The sequence below is a fragment of the Rhinoderma darwinii genome, chromosome 2 (assembly GCF_050947455.1).
Source record: "Rhinoderma darwinii isolate aRhiDar2 chromosome 2, aRhiDar2.hap1, whole genome shotgun sequence".
In the NCBI taxonomy this organism is placed as follows: domain Eukaryota; kingdom Metazoa; phylum Chordata; class Amphibia; order Anura; family Rhinodermatidae; genus Rhinoderma; species Rhinoderma darwinii.
The window spans coordinates 341,240,123-341,254,493 of record NC_134688.1 but is presented as its reverse complement, the minus strand read 5'-3'; the positions used below and the strand labels follow the sequence as shown (position 1 = coordinate 341,254,493).

Here is a 14,371-nt window from a genome sequence, read left to right as displayed (position 1 = left end):
TGCCTTGCGCTGTGGAGTACAGTATTTAATGGGTTAAAGAACTAAACTGTTCCTGTTTCTACCCTCTGTGACATAACATACAGGGTGCTACAATACAGTGTTTGCCAGTACTCCGTATAAATACATATATAGCATATATATGATTTCAGCATGGTCTGGAGAACGGGCAGGAATCCGGCTCATTCTGTGTGTGCAGTAGCCTGTCCTCTGCCCATCTGGTGTCAGAGCTCTTCAGGGTATCTTCTCCTCATGTTCTCTTACCAATTCTACATCACCTCCAGAGTCTTCCCTTCTGTTCCCGTCTGTCACTTCCTCCTGTTGCCAGTGCCCCTTGTCTTCTGCTTCCATTTTCTAAAATGTTGCTTATAGACTCTGTGCCAAGATACCACCTACTTTTTGGATTGGGAAAGTGTTGCGGGGATGTTCCTATTAATTCTGTTTGATGAAGCTCGTTGTTTGTTTTCAACATGCGTGTCCTGTCCATTCAAATGTTAGAGAATTTTGCGGATAACACACGGACCCATTCATTTGTATGACTGATATTTACAGATTCGTGTGGGAGGTGCAAAATTGACCTGCAAAAACTCGAGGCATGTTATTTTACTGTCCGTATTTGCAAGTCGTGACCTACTCACAGGGTTGGGGCCAAGCCTTCCTTTTTTTTAAGATATATTTTTTTGCGGACATATGAAAAATCACCAGTATCTTGTACAGTAGGCCTTATACAGACTAACCAGTGCAATGAAACGGGAAATTCTGGACGTAATTATATGCGTTATAATTATTCATAGATTGCAGAAACTATTCTTTTCTAAAACCAGGACAGACCCTTTTAAATTCGTTCATCTGTATACTGCCCTAATAATTCTAAACTCGAGCGGGCAATTTTACCCAATAAACTGTCCCTCAAGGTGCCAGTAGAAGATCAGGAATGCCAATGAGTAAATGTGGTGCTGCCCTCTCCTCAGTGACCACTTTTGGACAATCGGTAGTACCAGGAGGGTTCATGTTCTATGCTGTGTGCCTCATGTCATAGTATTTGGTTTATGGGCAATATGTTACATTTCGGGATATTTACATGTCGTACAGGTAATTTTCTAGTTCTAAAAGCATTTTATTTTAATGCTCCCTACGGCGTGGAGCTTTATCACATATGGTTTTATAGGGTTATATGATCTTCTTTATTGTTTTTGGCTAACTTCTATGCTTTTATTCATGCTTATGTACATATTAAGATTAAATAACATGACATTATAAACCCAAAATTCTGTGCTGATCTCACAATGTAACTTTATAGGGGACGGAGCTTTTCTGATACAGAGCTCTAAATCCCCTGCATGCCTTCACAGAGCTATAGGGTTAAAGTGTACCTGTCATTTTAAATAACTTCTGACATATCCTAGAAACAAGCTGTGCCCTTTTGGCCCCGTTCTACATTTTATTGTTCTCTTTGGCGAGCCGTGTACAGGGGATTATAGTATATAACTCCTACATGACGAACCCTAAAAATGCAGATCGGAGCCAATGGGGCACAGCACAAAATAAGGTTTGACAAAGAGGAAAAGCTAAAGTTTGGTCCAAGAATTAGCCCCCCTTCACATCAGGTTCTTTCCGTATGTTTAGCACGTGCGTCGGGGAAAGCGTGGTTTGGGCCTCTGTCAGGCTGGTACTTTTTTTTTTTTTTTTTTGCTTAGACTACGTTATTCCATGCAACGGAGTCCCTTAAACAAAAATGTTAAGATGCGTGGTATAAGTTTTTAACATAGGAGCATACGTCACAGGCATACATCATAGGCAGGCATCGAACTGGTATGTAAATTTGCTTTTTAATCGATGTGTTTTAAATTACTTATAAGTTAAACAGATACCATTATAGCCTATGCATATACGTTGGAAAATCTGCTAGATTATACGTTCAACGTGGGCTGTGGGGGATGCCCTCACAGTGGCATCTGTCATCCACAGGCTATAATGGTATTGACTTAACAGATACGTCATGAATTCACATGACCCCAGTTCATGACGTATCTGTTTAACGGATACAATTATAGTCTAAGGTGACGGATGCCACTGTCATCTGTCACGGCCTACGTTTAACTTCTTAACAATGTAGGGCAATAATGTGATGTGAAGGGGGCCTAACTCCCAATCGATCTGCTCTCTCTAAGCAAATCAAATAGTGCAAAGAAGATTGTGAATGGGTAACCTATACTATAATGACCTATGACATAATACACATAGTTATAGCTGAACATCCCTACAATAGGCACCTGCATGAAATGGAAACTTCGCCTTCTGCCTTGTATCTGTTAAAATGTATCCTAATCGCAACACTGGAAGCCGCAGACTGAGCATAACCGATTATTAGTCATATCTGACTTACATTTTTATTTTGGACTGTCTAGCGCTATATTTCTATGACAGTCTGACGGAAAGTTTGCTAATCTGGCACATGTCAGGTCCCGTAAATACTAGATTCAATTAGTTTTACTGCACGGCTTATTGATGGTGGTCTTTAAGAACTTCCCTCTATTATTTTAGAATGCCTTTAATAGGGTATTTGAAATTTGTTCTTTCTTGACCAGACAACCCCTTTAAGGTATATAACAGCTGGGTAGAATGTATATTCCTGGACAGGTATAGTCTATATTGTGATTGCTTTTTGATGTTAATGTAGCGGACCCCAGGAGGTCTATTCCATCTTTGTGCCTTGCCATATGTTTTTATGTCCTAAAATGCATTATTTAAATACCCACAATGTTCTTTGTGCCTTTGCAGAGTAAGGAGATTGGTCTGCAGCTGCAGGAGGACCTCATGAAAGTGTTAAATGAGCTCTACACGGTAAGTCCTGGGGATTTGCATCATGGTTATTGAACTCCTACTGGGGTTATACAGCGTTCTGAAATTACCCAGAAGAACAATGGCCACAAGCTCATCTCTCTTCTCTGTCCATACAAGCCTATTGTTTGTTGAATTCATTCTTCACTGGTTTCGGAGATTGTTGTGATTGTGGAGAATGTGGTTTGATCTTGGTCCACTTAATCAGATAAAAGCAGCGCTGAGTAACATCATTAATAATAATCATTTCTCTTTATTAAAAAATGCTTGAGCTTCCAGCATTGACGTGTGCCTATATTACACTGCAATTCTTGGCTTACAGTGCTGGAGAACGGCTTTCCAATTCCTAGTTGTCATTGTTCCTGATGTACGACAGACAATCGCAGTGTAGTCCTGTTGGTGTTTTTTTGTGTTTTTTTTTTGGTTTTGCATCAATTATTCAATTATTATTTCATTATTCAAAAGATGGAATAACCCGATTAGACCATTAACTCCAGACTCGCTTGGGAAAAGGTAGTTTTGACTGGCATTCATATTACCTGTCATTTGCAACCTCATAATTGGGAATGTTGCGACTATAAATTGTATAGTATAAGGGACGTTGTGTTTTTATACACCGTAATCCAACCTGTTTTTTATGTATAGTGGTGTCATAGTAATAATAGTACGTTGCGGCTCATTCCCATGAACCTGCATACTGCTATTACGTAACAGTGATGGTGCGGGCTCAGGCGCTGTGCTTGCGCCATCACTTGTGGGTGTCGGCTGCATTTCACAGCCCACATCTCGCTCGAATGGCCGTTTAATACCTTCGATGCTGCTGTCAATAGCGACCGCGGCTCCTAATGTGTTTGACAGAAGACAGGGCTCCACCTGTCAGCCCATTGGCACCCATGCGATCGCGGGATGCTGTTGGTTTACTGTATCAGCCGAGGGTCCAGAGGCGTAACTAGGAAAGACTGGGCCCCATAGCAAACTTTTGACTGGGCCCCCCCAGGTGCCATACGCAGCCCCCCTGTAGATTGTGCCATACGGCCCCTCTGTCTACATGGGGTCCGTATAACACTGTCTACAGTATCACACCCTACTTCTGGATAGTGCCATACAGGCCCCCTGTAGATATCGCCATAAAGCCCCCCCCCTGTATATAGCATCACACAGCCCCCCTACCTTGTATATAGTGCCACACAGCCCCCTTAGTAGATAGTGCCACACAGCCCCACCCCTTAATAGATAGTGCCACACACAGCCCCCCGTCGATAGCGGCACAGCCCTCCCCCTTGTAAATAGTGCCACACAGCCCCCTTTAGTTGTGCCACGCAGCTCCCCCTTGTGTATAGTGCCACACAGCCCCCCCTGTACATAGTACCATACAGCCCCCTAGTATATAGTGCCATTCTGCTCCCCACTTGTATATAGTGCCACCTTGCCCCCCCCCCCTGTATATAGTGCCTAAAAAAATCAAACCACCCATCAACTCGCTGCAGATCATACATGGACTACATTACTGATTAGAGGCAGAATAAACATTTACATTAAGTGACTCACCGGTGACATCTCAGATTCGAGTTCTTTTCTTCTCCATCCGGTCCAGACCTCTATGATGGATTTCTCCCGGCCATGACCCATTTCTGCAGTTTGCCGCTCAGATGTCTTCAGCTTCTCACTTTTTCAAACGTTTCTGCACCTATAAACAAAGATAAAATTCTCTAAAACACCTCTAAATATAATAGCACCATACCCTGCTCCTCTAACTATAATAGTGCCATACACTGTGTCCCACACACACCGTGCCCCCTATAGATAGTGCCCCCATGGCCCCCCTGTAGCTAGCGACCACCATAGAGCTTCTGTAGCTAGTGCCCTACATAGAAGCCCCTGTAGATAGTGCCCACGTATGAACTCCAGAGCTGCAAGGCAATAGTGCTAACCACTGAGCCACTGTGCTGCCCTACATATAGCTTTCCCTATAGATAGTGCTCCACATATAGCCAACCTCTGTAGATAATGCCTCACATATAGCTCCCCCTGTATATGGTGCCTTACATATAGCCCCCCTGTAGATAGTGCCCCACAGGTAGCCCACCCCTATACACAGTGCCCTACAAATAGCTCCCCCTATAGATAGTGCTCCACATCCCCACATATAGAGCCCCCCCCCCCTGTAGATAATACCACTCACAGATTTATTATTAAAAAAATAAATCTTTACATACTTGCATGATCCCGTTCCCGCACCATCCGGTGGCAATGCAGACCTGCTCTCTTCTGAGCATGTCTGCTGGAGCTGAAGGACTCAAGCGGCGTGCTGACGTCCTCACACAGCTAGCATTATTGAAAGGCGCTGATTGGCAGGGCCAAGTCAATGCGGTGCTAGCGACTCCACCGGGCATGAGAGGGCCCGTGTCCCCCCTGGCCCATAAGTGTTAGAGGCCGGGCAGTGTCGGGCGGACGGCACGGGCCCCCTCATGCCACGGGCCCTGTAGCATCTGCTATGGCTGCTACTGCGGTAGTTACGCCACTGCGGGGGGTCTAACAAAGGCACAACTGTTATACACTGGCAGGCAATAATGCGTGGAATAAAAAAAGCTTTAGATTTAAAAAAAGTTATGACTCCCAGAATGCGGCGACACAAATAGGGTTTTTTGTTCTTTTATAAATCCTGTTTTTATTGTGCAAAATTACTAGAACAAAATATACACATATTTGTTATTGCCACAATTGTAACGACCCGTAGAATAAAGTTAACATTATTTATGCCAAAAGGCACATTGCGTAAAAAAAAAAAAAAATTGATTTATTTTTAAACCCCCACCCAAATTTTTTTTTTTTAGCAGAAACTTAAATAATTGTATGTACGCTAAAATTAAACCATTAAAAATTACAACTCCTTCAGCAAAAAAAAATATTTGAAAATAAAAAAATGTCCTCAAGCAACTACGTTGTCAGGAAAATAAATTATGGCTCTTGGAATGCGACGACGAAAAAAACTTTACAAAAAAAAACCGCTGCGTTTTGAAGACCCAAAATACGCTGCGTCCTTAAAGGGTGAAAACCACTGACTGGTGAAGTGAATAACATTGATTCATTATCTTGGTGCTCATTGGTGCCTGTCAAGGAATGGGATATATTGGGCAGCAAGTGAACCGCCCGTTCTTCAAGTTGATTTGTTGGAAGCAGTGAAAATGGGCAAGCGTAAGGATATGAGCGACTTTGAGAAGGGTCAAATTGTGATGACTAAGACGACTGTACCTGAGCATCTACAAAATGGCAGGTCTGATGAATCACATTTTCTTTTATGTTGTGTGGACAGCCAGGTGCATGTGTGTTGCTTACCTTGGTAACCGCGTGCATCCTGGTACCATATGGTAAGAAGGCAAGTCGGCGGAGGCACTGTGATGCTCTGGGCAATATTCTACAGGGGAACTTTGGGCCCTAGCATTTATGTGGATGTTACTATGACACGTACCACCGATCTAAACATTGCTTTAGACCAAGTACACCCCTTTATGGCAACTGTGTTCCCTAATAGAATTTGCCTCTATCAGCAGACTAATGTGCCCCTTTGTACTTCTGAAATTGTTTGGGAATGGTATGACAAACCTGACAAGGTGTTGACTTGGCCTCTAAATTCTCCAGAGCTCAGTCTGATCAAGTATCTGTTGGATGTGCTGCAAAAACAAGTCCGCTCCATGGAGGCCCCACTTCGCAACTTACAGGTCTTACAGGATCTGCTTGTGCCAGATACCATAGGACACCATCAGAAGTCTTGGAGTCCATGCCTCAATGGGTCAGAGCTGTTTTTGCGACATCCGGGGGACCTACACAACATTAGGCAGGTGGTTTTGATGTCACTGAACGGTGTGTAATGCACACTTTTCCAGATATTATTTTTAGTCCAGGTTCACACAGGGCATTTGTGATGCAAGTTGGCTGCTTTAGCCAGTTGCATCAGTTTAGTGAGTGGGACTCTGAATGTTCCATCCATATTTTTTTTTATTAGTATTATTATTTTCTGCTGCAGTTATAGAAATTGCTGCATACTGTAGGTGTAACATATTTTGTGGCTTTTGTCATTGAACTGAAAAAAATAAGCCATTTTTGATTGTCATGCATATGTGGTTTCCAATACAAAACCGTTTTATAGAAAAAAATATAATAAATTCCCCCAGAATTGCAATACAATCCCAGATGTCATGCATATCCGTTTTGCTGCACCGTTTAATGAGATCGTAATGCACTTCTCGACTACACCACTATCGCATACCCTAATGTTTTTAAAGGATTAATTTTTTGGTTTTATTTAGGTAATGAAAACCTATCACATGTATAACGCCGATAGCATATCAGCACAAAGTAAGCTGAAGGAGGCAGAGAAACAGGAGGAGAAGCAAATGAGTCGGTCGGTGAGACAGGAAGATCGCCAAACCCCTCGTTCCCCAGACGCCGCCACCAGTGTCCGCTTAGATGAAAAACACATTAGGCGCAGCTCGGTTAGAAAAATTGAAAAGATGAAAGAGAAGGTAAAAATGATAATTTTTGCTAATTATTGCATTTAATTGCCTTTCCTGGCTCTCTGTTTGGCACGATTACAAGTGCCATTATCACTCTGTCTGTAGGCCTCAGAGTCTTAGCACATCCCTTTTACTTTTTTGTTTTTCCAGCGTCAAGCCAAATACACAGAAAACAAGGTGAAGGCTATCAAGGCTCGTAATGAGTATGTACTGGCACTGGAAGCCACTAATGCATCTGTCTTTAAATACTACATCCATGACTTGTCTGACCTCATTGATGTAAGTATCGCTGTATAGCCAGAGTTTTCTTATACCATGTAAATGAGTAAATGGTGAACCCTAATTATTTTCGAACACTGATAAAATTGCTTAGAAAAATACACGGAGATGTTGTGTGGCGCGTTAAATTTTTTGTCAGGGTTGATGTAGGGCTGGGCAACTATGACCTAAATCAAAATCACGATTAATTGAACGTGTAACCTCGATTACGATTATCGAATGATTATTTAGGGCACACCCCTTTTTGCATGCCATGCCCCCTATTTGCATGCTACAACATTGAATTAATTCCCTGAGCCTGCTGTATACTGCTGTATATAATCTACCCCATGACACTGTCCCCACACCGTATAGTGCTCCGCACACAGTATAATGCCCCATAGCTGCCCCCACGCATTATAATGCCCCTATAACTGCCGCTACATAGTATAATGCCCCTAAAGTTGCCCTCCATACAGTATAATGCCCCAATAGCGGCCACCACACAGTATAATGCCCTCACACAGTATAATACCCCCACACAGTATCATGCCATCCATAACTGCCCTCCACACAGTATAATGCCCCATAACTGCCCCCCCCACACTATAATGCCCTCATAGCGGCCTCCACATAGTATAATGCCCCCATAATTGACTTCCACACCGTATAATGCCCTCATAGCTGCACCCCACACAGTATAAAGTCCCCCATAGCTGCTCCCACGCTGTATAATGCCCGTTTAGCTGCCCCCATAGTGCATGATATAATAATATGCATACTCCCCTAACCCCGTTCCAACGACTAGTAGAGGAGATCCCTCTGTTCCGCCGGTCTGTGCGGCACAGACAGGCGCGATGACGTCACTGCTTCGTGTCCGGTGATACATAGTGAATGGTAGAGCAGGGACCTCACAGTCCCCTGCTCTACCACTGGATTCAGCTGTATCTGCGTCCTGAAGATGCAGATACAGTTTAAACCTGGAAAAAATAATTGATAAAACCAAAATTCGTGAGATGACGTCGATTTTAATTGCACTGAATTTCGATTTAGATTATTTTTCGATGAATTGCCCAGGCCTAGGTTGATGTTTTTGTGAATTTCCAACCAACTGCCAATCACACAAGGGATGACTTCATACAAACAACATGTTGCCTTACATTTTAATGAATAAAAAACGACATTGCACTAAAGCAGTGTTTCTCAACTTTGGGAAGCAAAGTACCCCTTATTTAAACAAATGTAATCAAAATACCCCCAATGCTATGATCTAACACTGCCTTGCCTATTAAAAGCTTAACTTGAGCACAATGTGAGTACCCCCTAGAGACATGGCATGTACCCTTGGAGTATACTTACCACTGGTTGAGAATCTAAGCACTACTATGCTGAACCAATATCCATTACAGTATATACACTGATCTAATGCATAGCTCCAGTATGTTTGTGGAATGCACTTCGATAATGCAAAGACTCTCTTGCTGTAAATGACATTCAGAGGTTGATGATTCATGGGTTCTGTTATACATTCACATAGGAAAATGTCTACATCACTTTTGCTGGTATAGCAATAAAAACATCTCTGACACTCTGGGCTGGAATAGGCAGTAAAATTAAAATGGGGAAGGGGAATATGTCAGCAGTTTTTAGGCCTCAAAACTGCTGACCGAGTAATTTAGGGTAGGGGAAGGGCATTGTAAACATACCTTTATGTCTCGGTCATGCAAGTCGCATTACCGAGAAACAGACGTTTGATTCCTCTGTCACGTCGATCGCAATAGCCACTCTGCTCTAAGCGACAGTCTAGCGGCCAATCAGTGGACCGCTAGAGCTATCATTCAAAGCAGAGGTGGCGGGCTGGAAGCGTGCTGGGCAGCAGCACTTGCGCGTCAAGTGCCTACCTTAGTGTCTCTTGCGATCGTGGCCTTGGGTTAAATTGAACATGGTTAAAAGGTATGTTTTTAATGCCCTCCCCCGCCCTTATATCACTGTCAGCAGTTTTAAGGGCCTCATGAAGACAGAGAACTGGTCTAGAAAGAGGAACGGTAATGTTGTGAGGCTTTGTCACTTTGGTTAGGACCATTTCAGTAGAGTGCTGGGGTCCAAAGCCAAATTGCAGACGGTCGAAAATAAATTTGGATGAGAGGTGAGGTAAGCGTTCAAGGTAGACCTGTTGTAGAAGCAAATGGCAGTAATGAGATGGAGCAATAGTTAGACAAAGAAGGCAAGTCGATGGATGGCTTCTTGAGGATGGGCATGATAGCTGCGTGTTTAAATATGTAAACCTTGCATTGATATCTAGGGCTCATAAAGGTTCAGAACCTTACAGAGCATTGAAAGGGCATTCACACTGCACCAATTGCACAATAATAAATAGGAATGCAAATATAAAGCTTCTACATAACCGTGTAATCCAATCCTAGTTGTAGCCTCTCCAAAAGAAGACTAGATCATACAGACAAATCTGAGAATCTAACGTCATAATAAATGTGTGTCTTTATTATGCTGTTAGATCCTCCAATTTGTATTCATCTTTAGTATTATTTGGAAGAGGCTACAAATAATATTAAATTATACCGTTATGTATAGGCTTTATTATGTAACATACATTGTTTTATCAAAGTATTGGTGCAATTATATATTTAGAATCTCAAATGTGTCCTTTTTTAGGGGTAAAAGTAAAGGCACTTCAAAAGGAATAAAATGTTACACTGCCAAAACACGGAACAAAATCGCAAAAATTAGTCGCTAAAATGAATAGCCACTGGTCTGTACCATTGTGGAACTCATCAAGGTGTTGTGAATGTGAAGGGAAGGCTAGGAAATAATGACTTGGGCAAATTATGTGTACAAGTGAATAAATATAGCTACGTATATGAATGGTGAGCATAATGTCTGGAAAATGTGAATGTGATGAGAACTAACTACAAGGATAATATGGGTTGATCAATTTTTTTTATTTTTTACAAAGAATAAATACTATAAAAATAAGAATAAACTGTGATAGTCCAGTTAAATGGGTAGTAGAGGATTAAACGTTGCATGTTTTTTGTTCTCAAGTTTGACATTCTTGCACTGGGTTCTACTCTGACATGTCGACCCCTGATGCTTAGGACCAATTTCCATGGAGTGCTAATAATCTAGCAACTGGTTAGATCATGCAGAATATGTGAGACCCATGCATGGTTATGGTATGTATATTAATATTAGATCTACATTTATTATCCTGTTACAGTGCTGTGACCTGGGCTACCACTCGAGCTTGCATCGTGCTCTGCGTACCTTCCTCTCTGCTGAATTCAACCTGCAGCACTCTAAGCAGGAGGGACTGGAGGCCTTGGAGAATGCCGCAGAAAACCTAGATGCTACTTCAGACAAGCAACGTCTCATGGAAACCTCAAACAGTGTCTTCTGCCCGCCTGTGCGGTTTGAGTTCCAGCCGCACATGGGGGATACAGTAAGTATAATTACATTGCACTCACTATAAGAACATATGTCATGTAAACTAAAAACGTAAGGTCCACGGATACATTTGTAAAGGCCCTGACTTGGCAAACAATTTCAATTATCTTGTTGGCTACTTAATAGTCAAGATGGTGGCCAAATCACTTTTAAAGCCTGTAAAACTTCCTTTGGTGTTCAGTAAAGGATAAACTTTGTGATTGAAGTGAGACTCTAGGTAAAAGCTGAAAATTGAGATAGGTAGGAAACTGACCCATTTTTCTTATCTACTAAAACCCCCCAAAAAATCTTTACTACTTCTGGTGCCACAATGCGGGACCTCGGGGTTCCCACTGCCTGCTTCCTTATGTCCATGGCAACCAACCGGCCGGAGGTGCGTGGGTCATGGTGTTGCCCTCCATATACTTACATGGATTTTGTAAGGAAGCATTTATTTATCTTGATGATGAATTGGACCCGACACTATTTGTTGTAAGGCCGTTCAATTTAAAATATCCAGATGAAGAAAACCGGAAAGACTCCAAGAAATCCATGTTGTGGCATACCAAGTAAGTAAGATTTTTGGGGTTGGGAAGTTGAAGTGAAAAAGATACAGTTTGTCATATACTGCACTTACAAATGAGAAATGTGGAAAGAGAAGGTCAATTTGTCATTATTCCGCATAATGTGTACGGTACATATTTATATATTGCAGTTCGCTATTAACGTTGTTAGTCCGTAACTAATTCTTTATTGGTCTTTAGGTCGCTCAGCTGTGTGCGCAGCAGCCTCTACAGGGAGAGTTGTCTCAGAGGTGCCAGCAGCTGCAATGTCGCTTGTCCACATTACACATAGAAAATGAGGAGGTATGTAGTAGTTTCTACCTTTTTGCCTTTATTCTAGTAGATCAAGAGGACCCCCAAAAATCTCCAATAGAGATAAGGTTGTGTACACATTGCGTTCAAGCCCTAAGTTTGGCATGTACGCCAGGAAAAACGTATTCTGAAGCGGAGTGTCCTTTTGGCCGCCATCATGCTGGTATTCTGTACGTCGGTATATTTTTTATTGTTGCTTTATAGAAAAGCATAGCCAATTACGCATTTCTATGCAGAGACGTCTCACAAAAAAAAGGATTTCCTATGGTGTGTGTGCCGAAGAGGTTTTCACGCTACAGTTTTTTAACATGTAGGTTTACCCTGTGTGGTTCAGCCCACTATACTAGGTCCTTTCTCAAACCGTAATATAGTGAAACAAGTGGTTGTAAATAGCATCTCAGTGCCACTCAGGTGGTAGTTCAGATGCTGCTCATCATCCTATTGTTACATATTTAACAATAGGATGTTGATCAGCACTGTAAAGGCCCTTTTACACCGGCCGATAAGCGGCCGGTGCATCGAACGCCGATCAACGAGACATCGTTGATCGGCGCTCGCTTGCTCCTGTCACACGGAGCTATGGATGGGGACGAGCGGTCATTACTCCGATCGCTCGTCCCCATACATTATCATCATGTCGGCAGATCGTCTCCCTGTTTACACAGGGAGATGTGCTGCCGACAACGATAATCTTTTACTTAAAACGATGCGACCAGCAGATGATCGAGTGTTTGCTCGTTCATCTGCTGATCGTTCCACTGTTTACACAGGTCAATTATTGGCAACGAGCATTATATGAACGCTAGTCTGCCCGATAATAGTCCTGTGTAAAACCCCCTAACATTGTGGGTGCAAACCTCAGAACGCCAACTCTGTGTCCTCTCATATTAACCGAAATGTGCAAAGTTTTAACATAGTGAAATTGGTGAATATAAATAGAATCACAGTGCAATCAATTAATTAGTAAGTAGTAAAAATAAAATCTAAAATGCTTCATAACTTACAATAATTGATCTATCATGCATACAATCGTTAAAAGCAATGAAGTGCCAAAGTGTTTTTAGCCTGTTTGTAACATACATAAAATGCATGCACATAATATACACACAAAAATAGCATAAAAAGTATCTTCCCCTGATCAGTAAAAGCATGTCGATTTTCATATCTCACTTAGGGGCTCATCCAATTTAAAATCTAATCATAATCTACATTTGTAGATATAGTTCCATTATCTAGTGTGGTGAACACGCTGCTGGGCATGATACAAGTCTACTGGTTCATCACAAGAAGCCAACACTGGGCGCTCATTCGGATTGTGTTCAGACAGAACTTCATGTTTAAACACCATCTTGTTTAAGGGCAAGAATTACCAAAGTAGTCAAGTACACTAGGCATCATTTTATAAAGTAACTGTGATGCTAATGTCTTCCCATGATTTGAGAAAGACCCTATCATTTATTTATATATATATATATATATATATATATATATATATATATATATATATATATATATATATAGCAAATTTGCGTTCTTTATCTTGTACTGCAGCAAAGAGCATTAGGGTAGTTTTACACGGGCAGATATTTGCACGTGTTTACCAACTATTTCCAAGTGCCGATTGACAATACAGCTTGTTGATCGGCGCTCGTCTTCTTAATTCAAAAGAGTAATGATTGGAAATATGAAAAGTAACTAACGTTACTACGATCATTCTTCCTCATTACATTCGCAAAATGTCAGCTGCATATGTTGTGCTTATGACTAGCGACCATTTTTATGACTACACAAAAGATCGGCTGATCGCTTCCTTGTTTCCACAGGACAATGATTGGGAACGAGCAGTCGTACAAACTCTCGTTCACCCAATCATTGGCTCATGTAAAAGGGACATGATCTCAACAAAGTTGTTAGAGAAATGTCTGTTAGTAAGGTTATAGTAGCTACAAGCGGGACTGGGATTTCACCTCTGGGCTATAATTCGCTTTGTAACTCTAGATCGGTACAAGATAAGTAAAGCTATATATTTGCAAAGTATTTTCAAAGTTACTCAACTAGATTCTATCTATGTGTAAACTGTAAAATGATGTCCAGAGGTGAACCTACACCTTGAGCACAGCATAGTAAAAGGAGAGCTGCTTAGGGCTTGTCCACACTTAACGGCATTGCTGCGTATTTTACGACAAAAAATACGCAGCAGAATACAATAGCAACAAAGTGGGCGAGATTTAACAAATCTCATCCACACGCTGCGTAAAATTTTCATCCAGAAATTCACCTGCAGTGTATATTTTTCGTAGCACAGATTGTCAATTCCTACTGCGGAAAGTGGACTGAATTGCTGTGCTTTTCAGAGGAGGAGATATCACCATCTCCCAGTATTGAGAAAAACACCGCAAAATCCGCACCATTTTCTGCAGTAAAAAACACAGGAAATTATACGTT

The 14,371-nt window shown here is 41.7% G+C and overlaps 1 protein-coding gene across 2 annotated transcripts in view; it reads left to right on the top strand.

The window, feature by feature from the left end:
* Positions 1-14,371, top strand: part of SRGAP2 (SLIT-ROBO Rho GTPase activating protein 2) — a 130,292-nt gene that overhangs the window by 83,697 nt on the left and 32,224 nt on the right. For both annotated transcript variants that reach the window (XM_075853715.1, XM_075853714.1), the window contains exons 5-9: positions 2,779-2,841; positions 7,146-7,361; positions 7,503-7,631; positions 10,846-11,067; positions 11,816-11,917. In XM_075853715.1, coding sequence (XP_075709830.1) covers positions 2,779-2,841; positions 7,146-7,361; positions 7,503-7,631; positions 10,846-11,067; positions 11,816-11,917 — 732 coding nt within the window. The remainder of the gene's footprint in view (positions 1-2,778; positions 2,842-7,145; positions 7,362-7,502; positions 7,632-10,845; positions 11,068-11,815; positions 11,918-14,371) is intronic.